The 25,626-nt window shown below is 50.5% G+C and overlaps 8 protein-coding genes across 8 annotated transcripts; 3 read left to right on the top strand and 5 right to left on the bottom strand.

Moving 5' to 3' along the window:
* Positions 1-73: 73 nt before the first annotated feature.
* On the bottom strand, positions 74-2,263 carry MAA_04143 (histidine kinase group protein; the record flags this gene model as incomplete). The annotated part of the gene is made up of 2 exons (XM_007822141.2): positions 74-1,952; positions 2,058-2,263. The coding sequence occupies 2 exons, from the start codon at positions 2,261-2,263 to the stop codon at positions 74-76; spliced, it is 2,085 nt and encodes a 694-aa protein (XP_007820332.2).
* A 1,583-nt stretch (positions 2,264-3,846) lies between these two features.
* On the bottom strand, positions 3,847-4,700 carry MAA_04142 (cytosolic Cu/Zn superoxide dismutase; the record flags this gene model as incomplete). Its single annotated transcript, XM_007822140.1, has 3 exons — positions 3,847-3,925; positions 4,057-4,366; positions 4,445-4,700. 3 exons carry the CDS (start codon positions 4,698-4,700, stop codon positions 3,847-3,849), a joined length of 645 nt encoding a protein of 214 aa, XP_007820331.1.
* A 2,011-nt stretch (positions 4,701-6,711) lies between these two features.
* MAA_04141 (KLTH0A01078p-like protein) lies at positions 6,712-7,143 on the top strand (the record flags this gene model as incomplete). Its single annotated transcript, XM_007822139.2, has 3 exons — positions 6,712-6,749; positions 6,847-7,003; positions 7,069-7,143. The coding sequence occupies 3 exons, from the start codon at positions 6,712-6,714 to the stop codon at positions 7,141-7,143; spliced, it is 270 nt and encodes an 89-aa protein (XP_007820330.2).
* Positions 7,144-7,629: 486 nt separating this feature from the next.
* On the top strand, positions 7,630-9,396 carry MAA_04140 (HET-domain-containing protein; the record flags this gene model as incomplete). The annotated part of the gene is made up of 1 exon (XM_007822138.1): positions 7,630-9,396. One exon carries the CDS (start codon positions 7,630-7,632, stop codon positions 9,394-9,396), a length of 1,767 nt encoding a protein of 588 aa, XP_007820329.1.
* A 267-nt stretch (positions 9,397-9,663) lies between these two features.
* On the bottom strand, positions 9,664-10,305 carry MAA_04139 (ATP-dependent RNA helicase DHX8; the record flags this gene model as incomplete). The annotated part of the gene is made up of 1 exon (XM_007822137.1): positions 9,664-10,305. One exon carries the CDS (start codon positions 10,303-10,305, stop codon positions 9,664-9,666), a length of 642 nt encoding a protein of 213 aa, XP_007820328.1.
* Positions 10,306-11,650: 1,345 nt separating this feature from the next.
* MAA_04138 (guanine nucleotide exchange factor Vps9) lies at positions 11,651-14,249 on the top strand (the record flags this gene model as incomplete). The annotated part of the gene is made up of 3 exons (XM_007822136.1): positions 11,651-13,160; positions 13,368-13,540; positions 13,605-14,249. 3 exons carry the CDS (start codon positions 11,651-11,653, stop codon positions 14,247-14,249), a joined length of 2,328 nt encoding a protein of 775 aa, XP_007820327.1.
* Positions 14,250-15,056: 807 nt separating this feature from the next.
* On the bottom strand, positions 15,057-17,396 carry MAA_04137 (transient receptor potential ion channel; the record flags this gene model as incomplete). Its single annotated transcript, XM_007822135.1, has 2 exons — positions 15,057-15,442; positions 15,503-17,396. The coding sequence occupies 2 exons, from the start codon at positions 17,394-17,396 to the stop codon at positions 15,057-15,059; spliced, it is 2,280 nt and encodes a 759-aa protein (XP_007820326.1).
* A 4,687-nt stretch (positions 17,397-22,083) lies between these two features.
* On the bottom strand, positions 22,084-25,626 carry MAA_04136 (C2H2 finger domain-containing protein; the record flags this gene model as incomplete). The annotated part of the gene is made up of 1 exon (XM_007822134.1): positions 22,084-25,626. The coding sequence occupies one exon, from the start codon at positions 25,624-25,626 to the stop codon at positions 22,084-22,086; it is 3,543 nt and encodes a 1,180-aa protein (XP_007820325.1).

Here is a 25,626-nt window from a genome sequence, read left to right on the forward strand (position 1 = left end):
TACTTAAACCTTCAAAAGTCGAATGCTGCGAATACCCTCAGCCAAGACATCAATCTGAGGGTAGTACTCTCATTTATCCGTTCAAGTCCAACCTGCTCATGTCGGCCTCCACCGTGTCGGCTTTGACCCTCGCCTTCCTGGGCCGCCTCTTTTTCTTCGCTGTGCGTATTCCTACAGGCACTTCCTGGATCCAACGTACAATAGCTATTGTTCTCTCCGTAAGGAACGGAAAGTCCTTGGTTTCGTCATTGGAATTCCAGTGCCGAAAGGGGTCGTATTTGTATGATGGTGTAGATGATCTTAGGTGTACGGGGTTGACTGTTGGGTCTACGGCTCCTGCTTGAGATGAGGTCTCCAAAGGCCTGCCCCTCTGATTGTCTGGGGAGGATGTTCCTGCATCAGTTTCTCTTAGAAGGGAGGCGGCAGCTGCCGATAGTAAGTCGTTTGCCGCACTACCATCCAAAGGGGCATGATCGCATAGAACCTCCCAGGTTGAGCCTAGGGGAAGCCAGTCCTTCGTCCGGCGGAGCACTTCTTCCCAGTCGGACCGAGCTGGTGCTCGTGCGGCGAGAAATACTGGACACCCGTGGCACAATCGCACGAGACGGGCGACCATGTAAGCATGACGCTGCAGTTCCTTTACTGACGTTTGCAAAAGACAGTGGCAGAGTAGTAAGGAATGCAAGGCTTCAGTTAAGAGGGGATGGTATGTGACTTCTTCGCTTGTGTCCGGCTCTGGGTCATTTTGCACAGCGTTTCTGGCTTCATCCTGGGTCCCAGTTTCTTGTGGAGGGAGATGCGGAGGCGGCACGGCTGCAAAGAGGTCTGATAAGCGGTATACAATGTGCCTTTGTTCGAACGACTTGCAATGCTTGCCAATACCTTTCGCTGCATGCGCCACGCGGTCGCTGAACTCACAGAGAGCCGCTTTTGGCAGATTAGGAGAATAGTCAAAGTAAGAGAGGAAGGAGGTGTAGTCCTTCAATGCGCGTTTAGCCAGGGTTTTCACAAGCCTTCGATTCTCAAACCGTTCGTTTGACACGTCTTGTGTCTCGCTAATACCTTTGAGAGCTGTGTTCGGATTTCCATTCTCGCCTTGGGATTTTTGAGGCGGTGAAGGGTCAAAGCAAGAATCGACATGCTGGCAAGCCATAGTGATGTTTACCGAAGCTCGTTGAAAGAACAGCTGTGCCACAAGTCCACTTGGCTGGTCTTCTTCAGGGAGAACAATGTCCTTGTTTCTTTCTTTACCGTGCTTCTGGGTCTTCTCAGGGCCCAAATGGTTCCGACTTGAGTTATGAGGTGGAACATGATGCCTCTGTAGAGCCAGCGCCAGCGCCGCCGAAAGGTCTTGTATTGCACCATCAAATTCGTGTCGGAAAACTTTGACTGCCGCCCGAGTACGAAGAGCTTCTGCTTGGTAATGTGCCGATTCAATCATGTCAGTCAAAGGTGAAAGACTTGTAGTCTCGACCAATCGCTTCGACGGAATCCTTTCATGGAAAAAGTGGACATATTTGGCGTTGAGGTCATCCCGGTTTCGCTGCAATACCAAACCACCGACTTCTTCCAAAGCAGATGCGCCTTGCATTGTGGCAACACTACACGCTATCTCGTCCAACCGATATGCATGGGCAAGTTTTTGGCATGCTAGAGCTCTGATCCGTAATTTTCTCTCTCCACTCAGCTTTGCACCATGGCTGAAGGGGTCAAATTTTTGAGCACCTCCGTTGACATTGACAAATGTCGAAGGGGCCAAGTCACTTGCAGCCACTACAGCAAAGTTGGTCGCTTCGTCGACTGCCTTGCGAATTTTCAGAACATCAAACACAACAGCCGGGTCAACGGGACGAGGTCGAGGGGCGTTGTAATTTGTGTGAGCGATCATTTCCAGGATCTTGATAGGTAATTGGAGCCATGGCCCATGAAAGGCCGATATATGACGCCAATGCCTAGTATATTCAAGTCAGAAATTGTCTAGGGAGAGACATCCTGCTGTCACCTGAACTGTGGCGTAAAGGCTGCGCCCGCAGATATGTTGGGAGAGTACAACTCACTTATGGCGAGATATAATGAGACCGGTCGACGGAGGCGTGACAGACACGTCTTTTTCTAATTTGGGGCCCTTATTAGGAGATGGTGTTGGAGACGGAGGCAGTTTGTCAGATGGAGTGCCCATCTTCTTGGTAGGTGAAGAAGCATCGCCATCGCTGCCCAATTTGATATTGCTTAACGGCCTCTCTTTCTTGGAGGATTTGGTCATTCTGAGAATGACTAGTGTTGTAGAATGCGGATTTCCTACGGCCCCTGCCTGTTCGACGGCGATTTGTTTTGCATGGAGCTGAGGTTTCGGTATCTCGACGTGGCGCAATTTCGGGCAAAGGTAAACTCCAAAGCTGAAGAGCGAGTATTAATCTGGAAGTCAAATCGATGGACTTGAACTAGATGATATACATGTCACATAATATAGATGGCATAAATGATTCTGTTGGAAGAATAGTGCAATCTCTAGAAGAACTAGAAGAAGAAGAAAAGACACCCGAGAAGAAAAAAGCGAAAGAATAACTGACCATGTGGCGCGGAAGGTGAACAGAAGTCGGGAAGGGAGCTTTAAAAGGTGGGATGCAAATCACGTGCGACGACGTGTTTGCACCGACATCTGGTGAGGTTATCCCAACTTTCAGATACTTCTTTCCCACCTGCACATGCAATGCTCCAAGTGAAATAAAAGCTCTCAACCCGAATTAGGTTCTATTACGTGTCATGAAACTTGAATGATATTCTTGATTCTTTGTCCTTTGATGGGTCAAAACCCACACACACAGAGAAGCCAATGCAGGTGTTATAAGGCTTCACAACCGGGTTACAATTCAGGGTAAATCGGTCAATCGTGGTGCTATCTCTTTTCAAGGAATTGCGTATAAATGCGATTGTAATGATCAAATGGTTAGGATTATTAAATCCACGGCATCGTAGAAGCCTTTAGTGTCAGAGCGGATTTTACTCCTCTATCATCAGACAACACAGGCTAAGTAGCAAGTTTAAAGGTAGTAGTTAAACAGGTCCACAGCCTTAATCGTAGCAAATACAAGAGACTGATCAAATGGTTTAAATCAACAAGTTCAAAAGATAGGGTTAAATAGCTGTAAAGTAAAGTGCTTAATGAATTAAAAACGTGGGCATAAGGCCTCCTTTTTATACTAGCAAAACAACATGATTAATTGGTCCACCCGGTTTTTCTCCCCATTCTGTGTGGGCATTTGCCGCCACACAGTCCATTGATTGATGGCCATCGCTAATACCAGGAGCGCCTCTTGTCTTTCCGTTTGAAACGAAACCTGGGCATGTTTGAGGCGAGTTATGGCCCGGGCTCGAAATGAAAGGCCTCAGTTGATGCCAGCAAACATTGCATGGTTTCTGAGCTCGAAATAGGCTCATTCTTTGTGCACAGTGCAGTCCAGAAAGCTCAGGGGGTAAGAGTATCTGTTTTCCTGGTCGCGTCTTTATGGTTCACACACATTTCATTCTAAGTTGCAAATCACAAAACATTGCACATGAATACGGTCATCTAATTCACAATCCTCATATGTGAGCAATATGCGTTCCTGCCATTACGTCCCAAGATAAATGGAGTGTCTAGTCTACGGCACCCTTTCTGTCACACCCACGGAAGCTATACGCTGTCTATATAATACATTGCGGAAATCCTGTAAAGAAAAAAAAAATGCGCAAGACTAATGAGAAAAGATCACCAGCGCCACGCTTCCCACCCACCATAGCAACGGCCCCGGTACCCTCCTTCCCGCCGCTGCTATGACGACTGACGGGGTAGGGCCAACAACCCCGCTAGAAGAGACCCCCGTGCCTGTCGGAGTAGATCTTGTTGATGTAGTGGATGTAGTGGATGTGCTGGTCGTCGCCGTAGCTGTACTAGAATGTGTTGTTGTGCAGGAAGTTTGCTGGTCACTGCAGGCACAGGGTTGAGTATAAGTAGTTGTCTCAGTCTGGGTATAAGTCTGATTGTTCGTGGAAGTAGATCCGGGCAAAGAAACAGACGGTATGTTGGCATCATTCTTGACAAAGTCGGCACAAGTGATACGAGTCGAGTTGGCGAGGTGGATGACGAAAGACCGATTGCCGAAGAAGGTAGCATCGCCTTCTTTTAGAGATACGAACTTATCAACGTACTCGACAATGAAGGGGTCGCTAGTAATCTTGCCATATTTTCCAGCAAGATCTCCAGCCTGGCACGATGGAAGAGAGCCAGCATCGCAAGGCGGCTTCTCACCACGGTTCGTGGGGTCCAAGTGTGCGCCCGTTGCGGTGCAGTTACCGTTGCTTGCTTTGTTGACATGAAGGTGGTAAGCTGCTTTCCAGTCAGTAAATCCGCAACGTTTAAACATGGCAAATCCACTTTGCCTTGGTTCTTTGACAGTGTACTAACGAAAAGGGCCGCCTGTCTTGGGCAAGTTCTCAAATCGCACAGTGAATCGAACACCCACGCCGTCAGGGGGCGCGGCAGCACTTATAAAGCCTCTAATGTTCCCATCAAGCTCTGGCGCGTGGAAAAAGGGATCCTGCGGAAGTGTAGCCGTGTAGATTACATCAAGAGGATTGTCTGTGATCTCGGGCAAAAGGTCTGCAGCGCGCACAACGTTCACTGCAGCGCCTAGAGCTGCCACTGCCACTGCAACTCGCATCTTTGTTCTCTTTTTTCTTTCTTTTTTTTGTGACGCCGAAGAGGGATTGTACGAGTTTGAGCAATTAATGCGTGTGACATGCACCCCTAGTTGGATTCGGAGTATCTCAGGGTTTCCTGGACAATGCTTGACTGCGAGCAGTTTATATATCACGAAGGCAGAAAACTTGGCGTAACACACGACACTAATGATAGGTCGGGGGGAACTCCAAGAAAAGAAACAGATGAAGCAGATGCCGGATCCAGTCTGGTACGTAATATCAGTCGGAGAGTGCGAGATCGGCGTGTAGTGTAATTTGTGGAAATCTGAAGTGTGCATCCAGCATGTTAGATTGTTGATAATAATAAGACAAAGACAGACCAACCAAAGCACGGGCGGATGCGCGGAATGGGCATTGGGCAACTACTAGAAACGGCAAACAAAGGCCAACAAGATAGACAAAGGAACCACGGGGGCACGAGATGGGCACTTCTTTATTTTATAAATCAACCCCTTGAGTCATTGGCGCACAGTCCGCACTCCGACCTCAGCACTGCACTCTTCTAATATTGTACCTGGTGGCCTGTGTTGATGGGTTCATCAGTCGCATCCATGATAGGTCTCTAACACGTCGACAAACCGTAGCAGCCTTTGGAGGCCAATAGCCAAGAAACATTAGCAAACAACCATGACATTCTAAAACGGCACGAATCGAAGGGGGTGTTTCTGTCCTGCTCGCCGCAATACGAGGTCCGGTAGCCGAGATAACAATGCGTGTGCGCGTATGTACGCTGTAGCATCGCGCCAGTTGTTCTACTCACGATTGCGGTGAGGATAAAGCAACGGGGGCCCGCCACGGATAAATGGCAATTTGACTCAGCCTCGAGGTCTCGTTTCCATTCTACTGGAACCTTGTGTCAGGCCCGACGCCCTAGTGAGACGTTTGCTGTTGTCGATGGCATCCACTTCCAACCGGCCTGAGGTGTAAATCCAAGAGACGGCGTAGCACCAGCAGACCAGCTCTTGGCCGAATGAATAAGTTGTTTGGAACAGCTGTCGGGACTCGGCAATGCACCTGAGTAGAGCTGTTTTGTTTGGTGTTTCAGGGTCCGCACGGATCGCCGCAACCCGCTCCATGGGGCTGGTTTGAACGCTTCAGAAGAAAAGCGTTCCTTGCCCTTCCCGAGTTGGACAGAGATATGGCTGCGGAAGATTTTGATGCGGAAGATTTTCTTTGCCGTGACTTCCGGGGACTATCCGAGTGTGAATCGTTTCGTGTCGGAAGATGAGATCTCAGGCTACCTTGGGATCCTGCCACAACTGCCACGTTGTTTCGTGAAAACACAAAAACATCGCGAGGCCGTGGCTGGGTGCGATCCCTCTGAAGCTGACCATCCGTCATGATCCATGATGGTTATGAGTCGTACCGTGAGGTTTCGCAACACAAGTTGTGAGGTTGGATGGATGCTCGTATGGCATCGTACATACACGACTCGAACAGATAGATGGGTTCTGAGCTATTCTCGGCTAAACTTTCGGCAGACGCACAAACAATTATGGCTCCGTCTGATGTGTAAGTAGGTAGGCAGGCACGGAAACGGACGAGAAAATGAAATTTTCGCTCATGAGCGCTCGAGAAAACAGGCTATAGAAGATGATTAAGGGAACGGAAGAATGGATAATGAATCCGTTCAAAGACGGCAATTCTCCATCACGGTTGATGTAAAGTGCTCGGCAATAGTATGTACATATTATAGAGGGATCACTGAGTATGCATGTGGCGCAGGTCCAGTATGTGGCTTGATCGAGCCGCTCGCTGCCTGTGGCTTGCTGCCCTACGTCTGCCTAATCCTTCAGGCAGGTAGGGCGGACGTACCAGCGACATCTCACATCACCACTGTGTAGCTCAGAGAGCCATCACCATCATTCGCGACAGCAATACCGTCGGTATCACCCAATTCTGCCGAAGCACCTCGACGGCCATTCATTTCCCATCAGTCGAATAGACGGGCTTGCGCCACCACTCCCCATCATGAAGCCCGTCGTCAGTGCCATGCACGCCTGGTCGTGGTATGTCCTGACTCCTCACCCGAAATAACAGCTCGCACTCTCTGTAGCTGAACCCGCGTCTTCAGCTCTTACACTAACTCCGAGTTCCCGCCTACAGCACCGTCATCTCTGTTTTTGCCATCCTCATCCTCAGCGTTCTCGCCGGGCTATACCGCACTGGGCACGAGGAATTTGTTGGAGGCGTTGGCGACCCCAGCCCCGTGGAAGGCAAGGCTGTAGCTGGAACCATCTTTACAGCCGTCATTGTCTACGCAGTACGGGACCCTCGGCTTCTACTTTCAAACTCTTCGTGTGCCACCTATGCTGACCTTGTTGTTAGGCTTTCCTTGTGTTTTGTGGTTTCCAGGGATTACTGCACGTCCGTGAGAACCGAAGAGGCGCAATCGCCCTATAGATCTTTATTTTCAGCTACTACGTTCGTATATATACAGGCGCCGGCGTTGGAAGGGAATTCTCGGGTTAGGGAATATATTTTATTTCGTCGTTTTTTACTTCTTGCCACGACCGAGGTTTGAGAGGTCAGCGATCGCGAGGGAGGCGCCTTTTGGTGCTCTTTGGTGCCTTGGTTGGCCATGGCCCACATGCACTCTTCGGAAGGAGCTTTCGTAATCCGGGGCCCAGCCGAAGTTGGCTATGTGTATCAAATAAACAAGAGATGATAATGTTGATGAGGCTTGATTGTGGTGCTTTTATCTCGTACTCTTTCCTGATCGATGTACATATCAATATTGCCGCGTTACTACAAATATCACGCCGACGGACATGGGCCCGAGGAGGGCTGTGTATGTGTTGGGGCACCCTGTTCACCGGGCGAGCCTCCGAGTTCCAACAAAGTGCTGTCCGCAGCTTCAGCTCAACAACAATCATTGCCCATCAAGTCATGAGGCTACTGCACGCCCCTTCATTCGAGCTATGCGTTTTCACAGATGATCAAGTCCCGCCATACGCCATTCTATCACACACCTGGGCTGATGAAGAAATCACTTTCAATGACCTGTCCCGGCTGCGGAGGCACGATGCTCGCGAGAAGAGAGGATGGGACAAGATACAGAAAAGCTGCGCCGTAGCAAAATCCCTAGCATTAGACTTCATATGGATTGACACATGCTGCATCGACAAATCCAGCAGTGCAGAGCTTTCTGAAGCCATCAATTCCATGTTCAGATGGTACGAAGAAGCTCGCCTATGCATCGCGTTTTTGTCTGACTGGAATGCCGCGACAGACACTCCGGCCTCGACGACGTTCCGATCCAGTCGCTGGTTCACAAGAGGATGGACTCTGCAGGAACTAATTGCTCCCCGTGAAGTCATATTCTACGATCGGCATTGGGAAGCGCAATTCACGAGAGATTCGCTCAGGGAGCTCATCCGCGATATCACAGGGATACCAAAAGATGTGCTCGAAGCATCAAAGGACGGCGGTCTACAAAGTCGCCATCGCCTTGATGGGATTTCGGTTGCGCAAAGAATGAGCTGGGCTGCGAACCGAACCACCACACGGGCAGAGGACGCTTCATACTGTCTCCTCGGCATCTTCGATATCAACATGCCGCTTCTGTACGGCGAGGGGGCCACCAAGGCATTCAGACGCCTTCAAGACGAGATCATAAAGTCCACCGACGACGAGTCACTCTATGCATGGAGCTGCCCCGTCGAAATAGCAGACAAGCGGCAGTTCTGGGGGCTCCTAGCGGACAGCCCTGCTGCATTTGGCAACTACAACGATATGATTCCACGTCGGTCAAGATATCTCACGCGGAGTTCAAATCGGACAGTCACGGTCTCGAACAGAGGACTGCGTTTGGATCTTTTCGTGACGCCCTTTCCGAAAGACACATCGCGTACTATATTTCTCGCCTTTCTGGACTGTGATATGGGACGAGAGCGGTCAAGTTCGTCCCTAAGCCCAGTGATTATACTTCAGCGAACGGCATGGGACAATAACTCGGACATGGCCCGCATTCGGCCTGATATACTCGGCCTATCCATGATGAACAATGTGGTCCTTCCGGACGAACTGGCCACGTTATTATGTACCGGTTCGGGAACCGGGTCGACGCTGCAGCAACCTGAGCTTGGCCAGATCTTCATCCCGCACAAGTGCACCTCCGCCCGCCCTCCTGGCGGCATCGTATTCCATCCTGAAGTCCATCACCCGCTGAACAAACTTTCCCTCAGCGTCCGATCCCGCTCTCCGACGTGGCAATACTTCATCGGCATGAAGGGCAGTGCCGTGGAGCGCTCGTACGAAATCAACTTTGAGCAGAATCCCATTCCAGCCGTTGATGAGCTCAAGGAACCAAAAGTTCTTGGCACAATAGAGATTACCATTGAAGCGGGGGCCGACAAGACCAAGACGAAAAGCGTGTGTCTGGTGGTTGGGTTAGAGCCTTTGGCAGAGAATCCATTTGGTACGCCTGCATTGTACTTTGTTCCATGGTGCGGGTTTGAGGAGCAGGACAAAATTGCCCGTGCCGAGCTTGAGAGGGTATTGGATAAGACGTCGAGGAGAGGGGTCCTTGTGTTGGGCAATGACGTTGTGGTTGGGACATTTGGGTTGGAGACAAGGTATTCGAGGTTGGTATTTACGTTGAAGCTTGAAACCAAGGAGATGAGGGATATGAGAGGGTTTACTTGGTCGAAGTGATGAAGCAAGATGGCTGTAAATATGGAGTGTCTTGCCAGTTGTATTTTCCCATGGCCAAGTACACTCTACTCCTGCACAAGAGTTTCGCTGTTTGGTCAAGAATTCTTTACAAGGCTCAAGGTTTTTTTCTTCTCCGTCTTTCCTTTTGCATTTACCACGTACAGAGTATACTACAGAAACATGCCCGTATATGCTTACCTAGGTAGGTAGGTATATACAAATTCTGTGCAGCCCGACTCACTCATAGCTACAAAGTAAATGCAGCATCTACGAGCCAGCCAGATCCATTCCCAACCTCTCCCTGATATCGTGGCCAACCTCAAATACTCTCTCCTCAGGAACATATCCCATATCCAGCAGCTCCTCCCTCGTAACGTCGGCTCTCTCATCGAGTGCCGCCTTCAGGCCTCTCGCCTTCTCGGTGACGTCCTCAATCTCAGCGATCCATTCCTCTGCCCACTTTTTACTCAGCGACCCCGGGATGCCAATCTGTATGCTCCTGTACGGCAAAACCCGCAGTCTCTCATCGCGCTCGGGATCCCACTGAATCCTGACCTCGCTCGTCTTATCGCGCGGGCCCTGCTCACCACCGCCAACACCACCAATCCGTTCAGTGTGCGCGGACAGCACGCCCTTGTCGAGCAGCGCGATGAAGTGCTCGTGTTTCATGCGCAATGCTAGAATACGCTCTTGCCCGGGGTCCTTGTACGAATATCCTGCGCGGTACATCATCCAGCTCCAGCTGGGCTTGACCCAAGTCATCCGTCCGGGACGAAAGTCTGGAGAGGCATTGAGCTTCTGGTGCTTCACTGCGGCATCGGCAATGGAGCGTTTATACGCCTGGTAGACGGTGATGGTGTCGGGCGTGTATGTTGCTCGTATTTGGCGATACGGGGGTGTTGAAGCCATTTTTGGTGCCGTGATTTTATGGTGAGTAGTGTTTACTGAAGGCTGCTGGTTCTCAATCGATGAGTCGGGGTATATTATACTATTGGGATTGTGAGGGCTTGTTTTTATGCCGAGTCAAGTGTTGTGACTAACTCGGCCTCGGAAAACGTCTGGGCTGGTGATCGTGAGGCTGAGTTGCAAAGCTTAGACTTTCATGACGATTGCTGAGTCGACCGGGGAGGCATTTTCGCTACGAAACGGAGATTGTGTGTTTTGGTCAAGGAAATGAGTCATGTTTCTTTTCTTGGGGGGTTTATGCGTTTCGTGCATTGTAACAACTTGCTGCTATTGGATTCGAGAATTTCGAAGAGGGCACGGAGTCGCTACATGTCTAAGGCTAGTGAAAAAAGATATTCCACTGCCAAGACTGTGCATGAGCAAGAATCCGTCACGATATGCTCCTCATTTTACAGAGTGGCCGGCCTATTGAGATTGAATTGACATGAGAGGAGACGAGTTGAAACGTTGCTTGCCAAACCGTGGCCAACCGAGTCGACACTAGCGCCAAGTCAAATATGCTGGTCGATTGTCGACATCAATCAATAATTCCCAAGTGCACCTACCTAGTAGATTACTTGATCTGTAAGTGCCCATGTGACACACCACCGTGATGCAAGTGTAGCTAGCTAGCATCTTGGGTGACGTGACCAGTCTTGAATACATACTCCGTACTGGCACCGAGCATTGACCAAGTCAATCAACCGTCTGGTCGACATTGATGGGGGGACATGGGGGATTAAGGCGCTGTTGTACGGCATGGGAGTACGTAGTAACTACTCCGTATCGAGCCCTGGTTGACTAGACCCCGCGGCCCACTGATGTCAATCCACTGATGTCTACTGACATGCTCTGTGCTGACATCAATGCTTTGACTTGACATCTGGACGTTCAATCAATGTCCAGTTCTCTGATGTCTGGTCCGCTGATGCGCCGCCTCCACCATCCGCCAGTGGCTGCGTGTGGCCCGACTTGGCCGTGCACAGTGCTCCTCCAGTGCTCCTCCACACGCGCGGCCCGCGAGCTACTGTCAAGCGTCAACAACCGTGGCCAACACCACATGCATCATCCATCTCGAGCCAGCCGACATTCCAACGCTGCACCGTCAGCTCGCCATTCTCAACCCCGGACGCAACCTAGATATACCCGCCTTTCCATGTCTTCATAGCTTTTCTACCGTCTGCTACCGAGTCCAACTGCCTGGCGTGCCCCCGCATCCCATATCCGCCAACTCAGCAACCTCACCGACCTCGACGTTTCTGGACCCTCCGCGACTGAACACAACCACCGCAATCATCCAACGCCGTGCATGTCGCCGCCGGAGGAGCCCGCGGGCCAAGAGGTTACTAGCCAACCTGGCGGCGGAGACACAGCAACTATCAAAGAAAATGTAGAGCCAAGACACCTCTGCGACTCCCCAGCCCAACATGTCGTTGAGCCAGCCGTTGCCGGGGACAAGCAACACGGCTCCAAGAACAAAGACAACGAGCGAGGGCATGCTTCTACTTCCGGTGAAAGGGGGACAGAGCAGGATGCTACCTCTGCCGAAGCTTTGTCCGCATCTTCAAGCCCCGCCGACGACATCAAACAGCCCTCAACACCCGCCACCGGGAAGCAGGTCCTAGCACCATTGAAGCTCCATGAGCCAGGTACACCAGACGTCATGACATCTTCGGTGGCCACGATAAAGGCCCCGGCCTCGTCGTCACACAAAATCGAAAACGATGCCCAATATCTTACGGCCGAGCAGTCGGCCTATGTCGATCCCACACCCGCAACCCCCGTGACCTCGCAGCCACCTTCGCGGTGTCCCTCCACCACTGCAAGATCCTACCGATCCGACGAGCCCTCACCGTCAAGATCCGATGGTGCAGATGAAGAAAAGAGGTATACAAGCGAAGACGAGCAAGATGGCGGCTCCCGGTCCGAAATTCAGAGCATCATGGAGCAGTTCAGCGAGGCAGGTGGTGGGCCTGGTGTAGACGAAGTCATGAGCCCGCGCCTGGAAATCGCCTCTCCCATTCTTTCTGGGCCTGCTCCGCATCCACCGCGGAAGTCGAGCTTGGAGCCGCTCTCGCAGTCGATACCGAGCCCACTCCAAGACTTCAGCGCCTTGCGCATGTCTACCTCGTCTCCGTCTAGTGTACGGTCCAAGGAACGGGCTACCGATGACCAGGGACCCCCCGTTCCGCCCAAGGACGGTGCCTTTGGAACTCCCCCTAGGACACGAGAAGACGGACGGCCATCTAGCATCACGGCGCCAACTTCTCCGCAGCTATCTATGCATCGGCCACCTCCGCCTGATCCAGAACCAGAACCGGCACTGCCCTTCGATTTTCACAGGTTCTTAGAACAGCTACGGAACAAGAAGGCCGATCCAGTTGCAAGGTATCTCAAGTCGTTCTTGTCTGAATTTGGCAAGAAACAGTGGATGGTTCACGAGCAGGTCAAGATTACTAGCGATTTCCTGGCCTTCATTGCCAATAAGATGATGTTGTGCGACGTCTGGAGGGATGTGTCCGACGCTGAATTCGACAATGCCCGCGAGGGAATGGAAAAACTGGTCATGAATCGATTATATACGCAGACATTTTCCCCTGCGATTGCGCCTCCGAAGCCCATCCCTGGTGCCAAACCAAGACGGAGAGGCGGAGATGTACCTTTAGGACCGGGTCGCCGAGGGCAACACCAAGAAGACGTCGAGCGCGATGAGATTCTAACGCAAAAGATCAATATCTATGGATGGGTGAAGCTGGAGCATCTGGATATTCCACCTGTAGGTGACAGCGGTCGCCGATTTTTGAAGCTAGCTCAGCAAGGTATGGCCCGTCTCTATGTTGGTCAATGGCACAAGGGTTCTAACGTGTTGGCTCATTCCTTCTCTCCAGAACTCTTAAAAATCAAATCATATAGAGCGCCACGAGACAAAATTATATGTGTTCTCAACTGCTCCAAGGTGATATTTGGTGAGCTCCTCTAGAAGCATAATCATCACACGGTGTTTTCTCGGTTGCTAATTCTGACAGGTCTGTTGAAACATAACAAGTCCGACTCATCAGCAGATTCATTCATGCCGCTTCTGATCTACGTTGTGCTGCAATCCAACCCAGAGCATCTGGTTTCCAATGTGCAGTACATCTTGCGATTCAGAAATCAGGAGAAGCTCGGCGGCGAAGCTGGCTACTACTTGTCATCTCTGGTATGTTTCACAACGGCCTGCATGCCATGCTCTGCCCAAAATTGCTAACGCAGGTTTCCCACAGATGGGCGCTATCCAATTCATCGAGAACATGGACCGATCATCACTGACTATATCCGATGACGAGTTTGAAAGAAACGTTGAGGCAGCCGTATCAGCCATCGCAGAAAAACACCAAGCCACATCCCCCATCGTCCAGCAGCAGGCAACATTCAACGAAAAAACCGGCATCCATCGCAGCGGATCAAGCGGGCGTCCCTCCACGGACGGCGGCGCAGAGGGCTCAACCCCCCGGCGCTCGACCTCGTCCTACGAAGGCGAAGCCCAAGATGGCGCAGCAATTAGCGGCCTCCTCCGAACCATCCAGAAACCCCTCAGCACAATCGGCCGCATCTTCTCTGACGAAAATGGCTCGTCCTCTAACCCCGGGAGTGCGCCCCGGTCTCCAGCTCCGCCGGATCGCCAATCCCCCCGATCCAACTACCGCGACGAACAGGCTGCTTTGCGACGCCAACAAGAGGTGTTGCTCGCCAAGCACGCGCTCCCTGCTGAAGAAGCGGCCGCGAGACAAGCAAGCGCCGAGGCAGCAGAGGCCCAGCGCCTGCATCGTGCCGAGCACGCAAACGTTGTAGAGACACTAGCGGGCATGTTTCCTGATCTCGATAAAGATGTGATTAGCGATGTTGTTTACCAGAAACAGGGAAGGTAGGGACTTTATTTTTCTAGGCGTTCCAGCGCCCTCCCTTCGACTGACAACTTGTGCTAATATGGTCATATAACAGGGTTGGCTTGGCGGTTGATGCATGTCTGGCGCTATCCTCATAGACATTTGGGGGTCTGGGTCTACAGACCATCTATCTCATCATCATGGTTGAAGGAACTGAGGAGGAGCATAATTCAACACATAGGCATTGTACACCCCATCGGTTTCAAATATCCCGTCATGTAGTAGACACTCTCACGTCGACACAAATCGCATTCCAAACATACCTAGCTAGCTACAATTACTAAAGCCTTTCTACACAAGCCCTTCTCATGACCAAACAGCAAGCACATCAATTGATTCATACCGCATGCGTGCAATTCATCTGGCTTCTTCCAAAAAGAAAAGGGCCTTTTTTTGCTACATCTATATCATCTTTGTACAAAACCCTATCCAAGCTCCAATAAATGCAATTGTGTCTGTGCTATGCATGCCGCTCTATTCTTTATACTTTGCGCAATTTAGATGTCCATGTTTTATATACACTATTTCGATGCAGTGCGGTGTTCAAGGATAGGTCAATCGTCGGATAGTGGTCATTGAAAGTGGGTTGTTATGTAAAGGTAAGGAGAGAGATTAAAACAACCAAATAAGAAACAAATGGGAGCAACAAGGCTAAATATCGTCTAAACGACAAGGTACCATCAAACCAAGCCTACAGAGAACACGGGGCGGGGGGGGGGATGTTCGTTTGACTCATTCCCACATCTAATGGCTCACGATTTTCACTTTTTCGTCAAGCATGACCATACATTAGAACCGACGATTGTAACCTCCTCCATTGCCGTATGTCGTGGATGGTGCATACGCTCCACGATACTCTCGGTCGACACTGGGCACAGTGGGTTGTCGATCTGATGTGCCAATTGGCGCAGCTCCATCCAAAAGGCTCTGGGAGTCATGCGCGGTAGTTGGTGTAAGTGGTCGGTACATGTGGCCGCCAGAAGGAGCAACAGGTGGTCTTATATCGCCACCGCCTGGATAGAACCGCTCGGCAGAACCATTCCGCACATGGCCCTTCTCGTTCAAATCACTCGAGACGGCAAACATTGACTTCTCTGGCATTGGTGCCCGGTCAAGGAGTAGGGAATTACGGGCGTCAAGAGGTGTGAGGTTATCCATGTCGCGTTTGAGTTGTTCTAAGTGAAATGGTTAGCATAGATTAGGGATAAAGCTTTATCCAGAGGAATGTAACATACCAGCCTCCTTTCTCCTCTTTCGATGAGGATTCATCTTGCAGCAAGCGTTAATGGCATTCCAAGCAATGAGAATTGCGAGCACTGCAGTTAACGTAGCTTGTACCGCGATGAGTGCCACGCCCGCAACGGTCTGTGTGGTCTGTTTGATCCCGAACTCTTGCACAAAGAGCAAAATACAAGCAATCGACAAGAAGCGTACGACTTGAATGACAATGTTTATCACGTTTCCCGAACGACGCTCAAAAGGCCGGCTCCATAAGAGCAAACAAAGCATAAGGCCCTCAATAACCAGTTGCGCAATCGTTTGGGCCATGCCGTGACCGTCTCCAGCAGCAATTGCAACACCCTTGGCAAACATGTAAAAAATGACTGGAACAAACAGCCACCAGTACTGTCGCTTATATGATTCGTAGAACAAAGAGTACTTGACCCAGATTTTCTTGTCCTCATACATGGCAGCCGCATCACCATCTTGCTTCTTGAGCTTGTGCACAACTGACCAAATCTTCCACGAGAAAAAGGCCAAGATGCCAGTGAAAATGGCAAGGGTAACAGCGGCAAGAACCTTTGCGATGGTGTTGTCGCCATGGGTAAATTGAAATACGCAATAGAGTACCCATATGCCATAGAGTAGTAAGATGAGAGAGGTAATAGTACGAGCAATAGAGCCCCAGTAGTGCTTTCGGAAGCCTTTCAAGCTCTCTGGAAAGCTGCCAAACAGAGCCCACGCTTCAAGAATGACCTTGACAAGGAGAATGCCAACGACGATGGCGGCGATGATGATAGCCACAATCAGCAAGGCCGTCATGAATATGTTCGACTTGGGAACGAGAAGTTTCTCAGCAAAGGCTTGAATGCCCTTCACTTTGTGTTGGAGGTCATTCGAGTCGCCACTGTCAACAGGTTCAGTCGGGTTGACAGAAGCTTCAACCGCCCTGTTGGCGAGTTCCACAAAAGTGTCAACAGCACGCTTGAAATTGAATAGCCCTTTGTTTGGACTGCTTGTTGAACCATCTGGGAATACCAGCGTGGCTTTTTGAAGGTAAGAGAGGCTGTCTTGGGTCAAGTTGCCGCCCGTCTTGGATCGGAAATCATCGATTGTGGTCTGCATTCCTGACCAGGGAAAAAGACCGACGGAGAATGCAAAATTCTTGGCAAAATTGCGGTAGATGGGAGGATAGTTGACTGACAACATGCTGTTCATTGCCATGCCTTGAAACCACCCAACCACCTCCCCAAAGCTTGGGCTGATAGTGCCTACGGCTCCGCCAGAGCCACTTCCAAGCGCAGCACTACCACCGGACAGTGCAGCACCAACAGCCGATACTCCTGACATGATCAGAGCGGCGCCAGCAACACCGACGGCCACATAAGATACAGCGGGGATATCAGTTGTTTTGCCGTTGGAAACATCGGATTGAACACAGGCGACCCTATCGCCGTTCTGGCTCATCAACCGCAAAGTCGCGTGAGCAGAGATATCGGGTACCTGGAAGGCAATACCAGGCACCATGTTGGCAAACTCGGAAGGGATCTGCTGGTTCCCTTGAGCAGCAAATTGGCCCACGGGAACCGGACATAGGCGTTCAACAAATGTGCCCTTGTCGCAGGGATTGAAACTTTTCGAGTACACCGTGTTACCATAGGCAGTAACGTCGAGTATCGCCGTTACATTCTGTTCTTTGCTGCTAGACCCAGCGATATCGAAATTCACAGTTTTGTTCTCGTTGTTGTAGCTGATATTAATCTTGTCGACTTTGATGGTCGAATCAGAGCCACAGTCGCTGAAACCGCTGGTTTTTAGAATCTGTCCCCCCATTACTCTCGTCGCCATGAGACCAAATAGCACCATGCCCTGGGCCCAGGAGCTCCATCTCGGGTTAGTACGAGCCATTCTTGCCCTCTGCTAAAGATGTCGAGAAATAGGTCGAGATAAAATTGACGACTCGGGTACGGAACAACTTCGATTCGGCGTTTCGGATTCAATCGTTTCAAATTCGGTTACGACTTCATCGGCTGAAAGCTGGAAGCGATATGGTACATATCTACAGGGAGTTTAAAACAAGCAACAAAGAGCTGTAGACCAGCAGATGCGCATGAAATTCGATATAGAGTCGTGTTTGTTCTCCCCAATTCGGCAAAGGTTGCTAACGAAAGAAGGACTATCCAAGGAATTGGTTTTTTTTTTCCAATATTGGTCCTGGATTTCAAAGTTGAAAGACCGTGTTAGAGGTGAATTTACACCAAAAAAAAAATACGTCCAGCGGTGTCGAAGAAGTCAAAAGTTGCCAAGGGTCAACCAAGGTAGAATTGAAGTAAACAAACAGGCAAAAAAAAGGCGAGATCGCACGAAGGGACAGGAATATCGCCTCGTTTACGGATTCACCAGCCGTTGAAAGACTGTTGAAAGGGGAAAGAGAAATCGGGGGAAAGGTGGCGGCCAGTATCTGCGGCTGTAGTTGTGATTGAGGCCGCGATAGAGGTGTACAATGTAGTTGGTGTGGTGGTGGTGGTGGCGGCGGCAGCTCGAACCAGGGGCGGACCTGAAACGCATACAACCAAGGCGGCGCGGTGATGCAAAAGAGAAAGGGTCAGCAGGGAGGTCGAGTATCTGTGATGAGAAAAACGAATTTCCAAACGAATGTCGAAATCACAATAGAATGCAAAATAACACGCAAAAACAAAATGATCAACGGCTGGCGAGCGAGAGACAGAGAGAGAAGGGATACGAAGTTGGGGAGAAGGAAAGGAAGAGGGTGGATCGGGCATGACAAGTACAGAGAAATGGAAGACCAGAACTGAATCGAGAGGGAGCATGCATGGTAAGCATGGACCAGACTGGGCTCCCTGCCTCCCCTAGGGCCTAGATGTTCGCACCGAAGTAATATATCGGCCCTTCGATCTCAAAGTAATAGGGGCAGTGTATGTACATTGGTTATTGGACGATTCTTGGACGGCTCTTGCTCTCCGTACTCCGTAGTTCCCTCAAGTTCGTGTCCCCGTACTCCGTGCTCCGTGGTTGAGACGATCCACACGAGAGCCACTTGCAAGCTCCAGGGGTCAAGGGCGAGGCTGACGAATCAAAACGAGATCCCAGGGGTATAAAACTGGCGGGTGGACTCTAAGCCACGTTGACTGGCGGTGACATGTTGACCAGTCACAGTGTTTGTACTCTGCCAAGCCTGCAGGAACAATACGGCCTCAAGATGTCATGAAGATGGAACAACATTTCAGCAAAGCCAGCTTCAATCTAGGCATGCTACCATGGTGAATACAATGTCGAGGTCTCGCATTGGAGCAGCATGTTCCTCTGGCCGCCGTTTGAACTCGCTGCCAGAATTAAATGCGCTGGGCCGGAAATGCTGCATGTACATATGTAACATTAAAGCCACATGCATGTCTTGGCACCTGGGTTGAGCGTGACGACAAGGCAAGTGTGGCCCGACTCCACATGGCTTCAGGGGCCCGTCATGTTTGGTGTTGATTTCTATTATTAACCAGACTGTCCCAGACATGTCTACCAAATACTCTGCAACAAACAAAGGGGTCAGTTGTTCGTTACGGGCGCTACAACATAAGCCATGTATTTGCGCCACAATTGTTCATCCTGTTCTTCTAATTACCGTCACCGCTCCCCAAACATTTCACGTACTACTGCTCCGATGGCAATGTGCGCTTCACCACTTGCGAACCCTTGCGGCTCTGCGGCTTTTAGACCAAGCCTTAATCAAGACCCCATTAGGCCCGCCAATCGAGACGCGCGGTTTTGCATCCCAATCCACTCTGTGGTCGATCCGTGGTGCGATACTTGAAACCTCATCCTGGCCAGGGGCATAATTCCCGCCACCACCGCGTTGTTAACCGCCAAACAGTCCGCCAGGGGGGGCGACGCTGGTCAGGAGAGTGCAGAGACTGGCCCTCCATGTCGACTCTCGTGGAGCGTTTAGGCGAGTGGTCGACGAGACTGCTGAACGATCCGTCGAGGCCTCTTTGGGGTCTATTCTCACGGCCAGGCCGATGAAGCAGCCTCGAATACAACAAGAATGTCTTGTCCCAGATGGCAATTCAAGCTTTGGTGAGAGTCATGTACACACTAATTGAGCAAACAAGGCCGTTCTAAATTGTCCGGCCAACAATCCCAGCCGTCGATTTACTACTCCGTACTCTCAGCATCAACCGATTCTCTCTCTGGGTTATACAACCAGGCAAATGAATCGATTTTCCCGCAGTGTACTCGGTACGTTCATCTGGTGGATCTGGCAAGGCGAGGAGGCTATCATGCGCAGTATATTTAGAGCCTTGATGGGACGACATGTGTCTTCGTTCGCCGCACTGCCTCCTGTCAGAGGCCGGTCAGGCCGTTTATGCATCGTCGACCAGCTTTCACATGACCACGAATACAGGCACGCACGGATTTCTCGTCGCATACCATTGAATACGAACGAATGCCTCACTCAACTTTGGCTTCCTAGTGGTGGTGATGCTGACTTCAGCCAAGGGATCTGAGAACCGACTAGTACGTATGTACATACTTCGTACCCCATGCACCAACGATTATTGCTCAAAAAAATCCATCTACATTTCAATGCAGAGCTACTTTCGCTTCCTGCATTCCCTGCTGCTGTCTTCATTCTGGGCAAGACAAACTACTAGCTACTTAAGTAGCCAGCCACGCCGTCCTCGCCCCCAATATCCCTCCAAGCCAAAGGCTCCACTGCAGGCTCCGTATTGTACTCCATAACGAACATTGAACCTGGTTGCTTTTATGCACCGCCATGCCAGTCGGTACTTTATACGAGGAGTTGTTTCTTCAGTGTGAAAGCTCTTTTTTTATTTATTTGACCATGTCTTTCGTTTCCGTTCTTGTTTGGTCCGTACAATTCTGGGGGGCATGTTTTCGTTTGTAGGCATTCGTCCATTTCACGCCGTCGTTCAATCCTGATACGTACTAAGTACCTAGGTACTCCGTAGCTAACACAGAACTCCAGAAGAACCTAGCCTAATTTCAGATGGTATCCCTGGCTTATGAATTTTGTGCACGATGCCACGTCATAATTTACTCAGACCCAGGGAAACGAACTGTCCTCTGATGAGTAGATGCCACATGCACAGGCTCAATTTTGGAAGGTATCATTTCCCTGACAATACCCAATCTCCCCTCGTCGAAACGAAAAAACACAGTATTCAGTAGGGGTATCACAACCGCACCATCTTTGGCCCACCCAAACATTGTCAAGTAGTACTCCGTACGGAGTAGAAAATGACTTGTTCGAAAACCAGCCGCCGAGCATCCGCCAAGCTCCACTTGGCACTTCTCCAGATTTCAAGCTTTTCCCCTGCCAAGCAGGCAGGCTGAAGGGGGGCTTGCCTGTGGCATTGTACATACACATGATATCCCAGCAGTTTACACACTTATTACTAGTAGTACTCCGTAAGCTCTTCTTCTTGATCTCTAATTTTAGCTTGTTAAATTCACTGCCAGATTATTTACCATGCCATTTACTCGATTCAATGTGCCCGACGCACTAATAGATGCAATTGACTGTCGAGCCAAAAAGACCCGTCCTCCCGGCGTGACCAGCGGCCGCGCCTTACAACTTACTACGTAGATCAAGTATAAGATTAATTACCTTTAATATCTTTGCCTAGCACATATATGATGCAAGCGAATCTATTAGTGTAAAAAACTAGGGTATCTTGACTGCTTCATGGTAAAAGAAATAGTAGGCCTTCAATTTAAACCCGCAGATAGTATACTTGCCTAGGTATACAATCAAAAAATTGACAGTCGCGCGTTTAAAAGTTCCATGCGATCAAGTGTAGGGTGCTCACAAAAAAAACCAGTTTTGTCGCTTTACAGCCTCAAGCCGGTGCAAGCTTTCCTCGACACACGTCAGCTACCCACCGGGTAGATATTGACCCAACTGAAATGTCAGATTGATGAACCTCATTTGCATATAGCAGACACCTAGTTATGTCAGAAGCCCGAGTTATTCCTCTCCTTTTTTTCGTTTAGCTCATGTTTCAATAAAGTCATTCATTTTTGGTCACGGCTGTCATAATTCGTTACAGAATCCAAACCAAACCAAATATGCATCTATGTGCACCCAGACAAGGTATATCAATCCATGGACACATCTTCAATCGTCATAAATTCGCAGAGGTCAACCCGTCTCTGCAGCAAGCTGTGTTCCACCAATCCATGGTATTCAAAATAAAACAAAAATATATCCTTTGGCATATCCAGCGTCTGAATAATTCATAACCAGCCGCTTAGATGGCGCAAGACCCATTCGTCGTACAGCCCGCGAAACACTCCGTCACTCGCCTCTAAAACTTAACACCATGCCAGCCATGCGTTTGCGCCCTCATCGGGTAAAACCGATAGCAACTGCGCAATCCAACTCGAAAATTGCTCGCTGCAAATGGGAAAGGGCTAAAAAGAAGAAAAACAAAGAAAACCACATGTTCAACTGTAAAATAACACAGTGTTGGTCACTCAAAAGAGGAAGAGAAGTGCATCCTTCAACTGTCGTCCAAACAATAACGGCTCCTTCCTCGACGGGATACTACTGGAAAATTTAGAGAAAAAGCGGCCGCTCGTCCCAGTGCTGTTGTGGTTGTTGCTGCTGCTGCTGCTGCCCCTGCTGCTGTTGCTGATTATGACGCTGGTCTTGGTTATAGGCTGACGCGTTCATGTGTGGCGAGTGAGAATATGTCGACAGCGACTCGTGACCACTAAAGGGACTCCCGTTCACGCTGGATGGGTCCATCATGGTGTCAAAGGTAATTTGCCCGCCAAACTGGCCTCCTAGCTGCACGTCTCCGACGCTTTGCAGCCCAAGAGCATTCATGCTCAGTTGTGGGAATGGCTCTACATCGTTATCTGACATGGTCATGAAGTTGTTGTTGGACGGCAAGTAACTTCCGCTCTGGTTTCCTTGCATGCCTTGCAATCGATGGCCCGTATTATAACCCTGGTTCATTTGCCCAACACCCATATTAGACTGAAGGCTCGGTCCAATATCTTCAAACTGTGGTGGATAGAGCTGCTGTTGGTGAAACTGCCCAGCGGGCATGACAGGGTACATGTAGGAGCTTGGTGACTGAAATCCCAAATTCTGGTGGCTGTAGCTATGCCGTGGCTGCTTCTGTGCTGATTGTTGCGGCATCTGTTGTCCACCAGGGAACTCTGATGGAGTCGCAGCTTGCGTGATGGTCACAGGAATTGCTTGTCTTGGGGCGGGGTCCTGAATTGGACTGATAATGGTGTCAGCAGCCAATTCCTTTGCCTTGGCGTCTACCAGCCGCAGAACGGGGAGGGAAATCTGCTCCATGTGCTTGGCCAAATGAACTGTCAGCTTCTTCCAACTTGGAAAACTCTTGCCACAGAATCGGCATGGCTCATCCTGTGGTCGACCTGTAGTCTCCATATGACACTGTTCGACCTTGTGCCATGTTGGATCAACTCCTCCGGCACGCTTCATGGCAGCTTTCGTTTTCACTTTAGGCTCCAAGAACTTGTGTTCGCGCACTAAATGTTGAAGGAAGTTGTCTCTGCGATAGCAGGTGTGTCGACAATCGTCTACATCGCAGGTCCACCACTCCAAGTGTCTGTGACCTTCGTTCTCATGTCGAACCCAATCGGCTTTCCGTTTGAAAGATTTTGGATCTCGACATTTGTCCCAAGTACATGTAAATGGTTGTACATCCTCGTGCACATGCTTTGTCCAGTCGGATGGTTTCTGGAACTTCTTGCTCTGATAGCAAAGCCGACACTCAAACTCGGCGGGTAGATACTGAGTGGGCGGCATGGGAATGTCTTGCGGGAAGCTTTCTTTATTGATCGTGCCCTCTGTTGGCATGCCCTCCTCCGCTATACCAGCTGATAAAGAATCTGGCGCCTTGGTATCACCCTTTTGATCAAGAAGATTTGCGGTTCCGCCCAGTGTCACGCACAAGGAGCCGCAAGGACAATTAGCGCCCAGGCCCAAGTGCTTAACTTTAGCGTTGAGCAACGACTTGTATCTGGCAACCTGCTGGTGAGCAATGCGTTCCACTAGATAGCCATGTGTGTCCCCCAATGCCGGATTCAACGTTATCACATGTTGTTGAAATCCAGCCAAGTTTGGCGTAATTTCGTCAATGAGATTCGGGTTCGCCTTCATATCATTATCTTCACAGAGCTCGTCGTCGTCGTCGTCGTCATCGTCATCGACAGCGTGGACCTGGTTGACTCTGCGGACGGGAGCTACTGGGGGGCCACCAGACTTGCGCCACATGTCGACGAGACTTGATGTGCTTTCCATGTCAGGTGTACCACCTGTGGACTTGGGAATCTCAGATTTACTCCGAGGTCTTCTCAGTGAATTCTTAACGCTAAGACTATTGAGAGATGCTCTGGGTGAGCCCATCGGAGACGGTCCACTGACAGAGCCGCTTCTAGCATGACCCGTCCATATGGATGCAAAATTTTGGCCCATGGATGCCAGAGTCGTATTGATGCTAGGGGTTTGTTTCTTACCGCTACCAGCTGATCCTAATGGGGGCGACAAGTGCGGTGTGGTTTCGCATTTGATATGCTGTCCCGTTCCGTCGTGAGATGGTGTCTCCGCCTGGCTGCCAGAGCGACCATCAGAACGGCTCCGCGATCGTTTGCGAAGTTGGTTGGCGCTGGTACGTCTTACGAGGCCTCGAAGATCCCTGAGGAAGCTACCTGGTCTGCTGGTCTTCTCTCCGTTACCGCGGCTAATAGACAGCTTCTTCAGAAAATTCCCGCTCGTTACGCCTTCGACGTCAACAACGCTTGGAAAGCTCCGTCGACGAGTGCCCCAGGTTGCAGATCTCGAGATGATGGAATCATTGTCTCGGCACATGCTCTCAAACTTGGCAATGGCGGCCTGTGATGATTCTGGCTGGAATCTTCCAGGCTCGCCCATTTGAATTTCATGGAGTATAGGTGCGTCTCCAAAATTTCGGCAGGCCAGAAGAATCTTTCGATCCACATCAGACATCTCCCCTCCACTGCCACCAAGAATAGTCGTCCCTTCCTTGAACTGGTTTTGAGTGTGATGTCCGAAAGGAATCTCATCATCCTGTTGTGTTTTGCGGTCAATGGCTCGTAGTTCGTCCGCAGATTTCTCCATTGGAGCGGACATATTACCAGGATTATCTGATAACCACCGCCCAACTTCTCGATTGCGTTCGTCGCTTCTTCTTTGAGAAACAATTTCATTGATACTGGGTATTTCGTCAGGAGGACGACTGCTGGGATCAAGCCCCGCTCGTCTGGATCCGGACTCCTGTTGCCAGCGATCCAAGGAATCCCTGTGACCAGTGATGAAGCCTTGAGCATGAACGGTAGATATGAGGTCACCTGCGGAGTGGATGCCCCCGCGAACCGTTCCGGGACTGTCTTCCAACGTGCGCTCAACAGTATGGATGGGAGCGTCATCATCCTTGTCCCAAACTGAGATGGTCACTCTTGGACTCTGGGGATACATGGCGGCAGGAGCCGGGGCAAGACCGTCCTCGCTTGTCCGATTACTACCGCTGTGACTTGGGGTAAGCGTTGATGAGCCGACAAGGATGGGATTTGGCTTGAGCGGTCGTCGGAGCTGTTGTGGTGAGATTGAGTCGGGTATCGTCTCGGAAGTTACGACTATACCAAGGTCCTTCCGATCACTTGTAGGTGGCGTCGTGTGGACAGAGGCTGTGTGTGTGGGCGTCAGAGGATACGGAGAGCCGTCTACTGATCCATGGCGAGACTCAGATATGGTAGGATGGTCCGCAAAGGAAGTAGTCTGATCCCATGCGACCTCATCCAAAAAGGAGGGCGTCGCCGGGTCAATGGCGTTGAAGTCGGCGCCAAAGAATGGGTCGTCGTCGAGGTCGCTAAAGTCGCTAGACTGATAGTGGCTCAGAGTCGCAATCGAACCAGCAGGTGTCTCGATATGCTCGACGGGGGGAGACACGGCTTCGTCTCGACGGTGCGACAAGGTGAAGGGATCGGTTCCGCAAGACGGGGTGTGTTGGGTCCCGTTGCCGGCTGAAGGTTGAGTATTGCGGGGTTCAGAGAGGTGACTTTGCAAAGATGCAGGTGCCTCAGCAAAGCTTGAGGCCAT

The sequence above is a fragment of the Metarhizium robertsii genome (assembly GCF_000187425.2).
Source record: "Metarhizium robertsii ARSEF 23 chromosome Unknown MAA_Scf_5, whole genome shotgun sequence".
NCBI lineage: Eukaryota > Fungi > Ascomycota > Sordariomycetes > Hypocreales > Clavicipitaceae > Metarhizium > Metarhizium robertsii.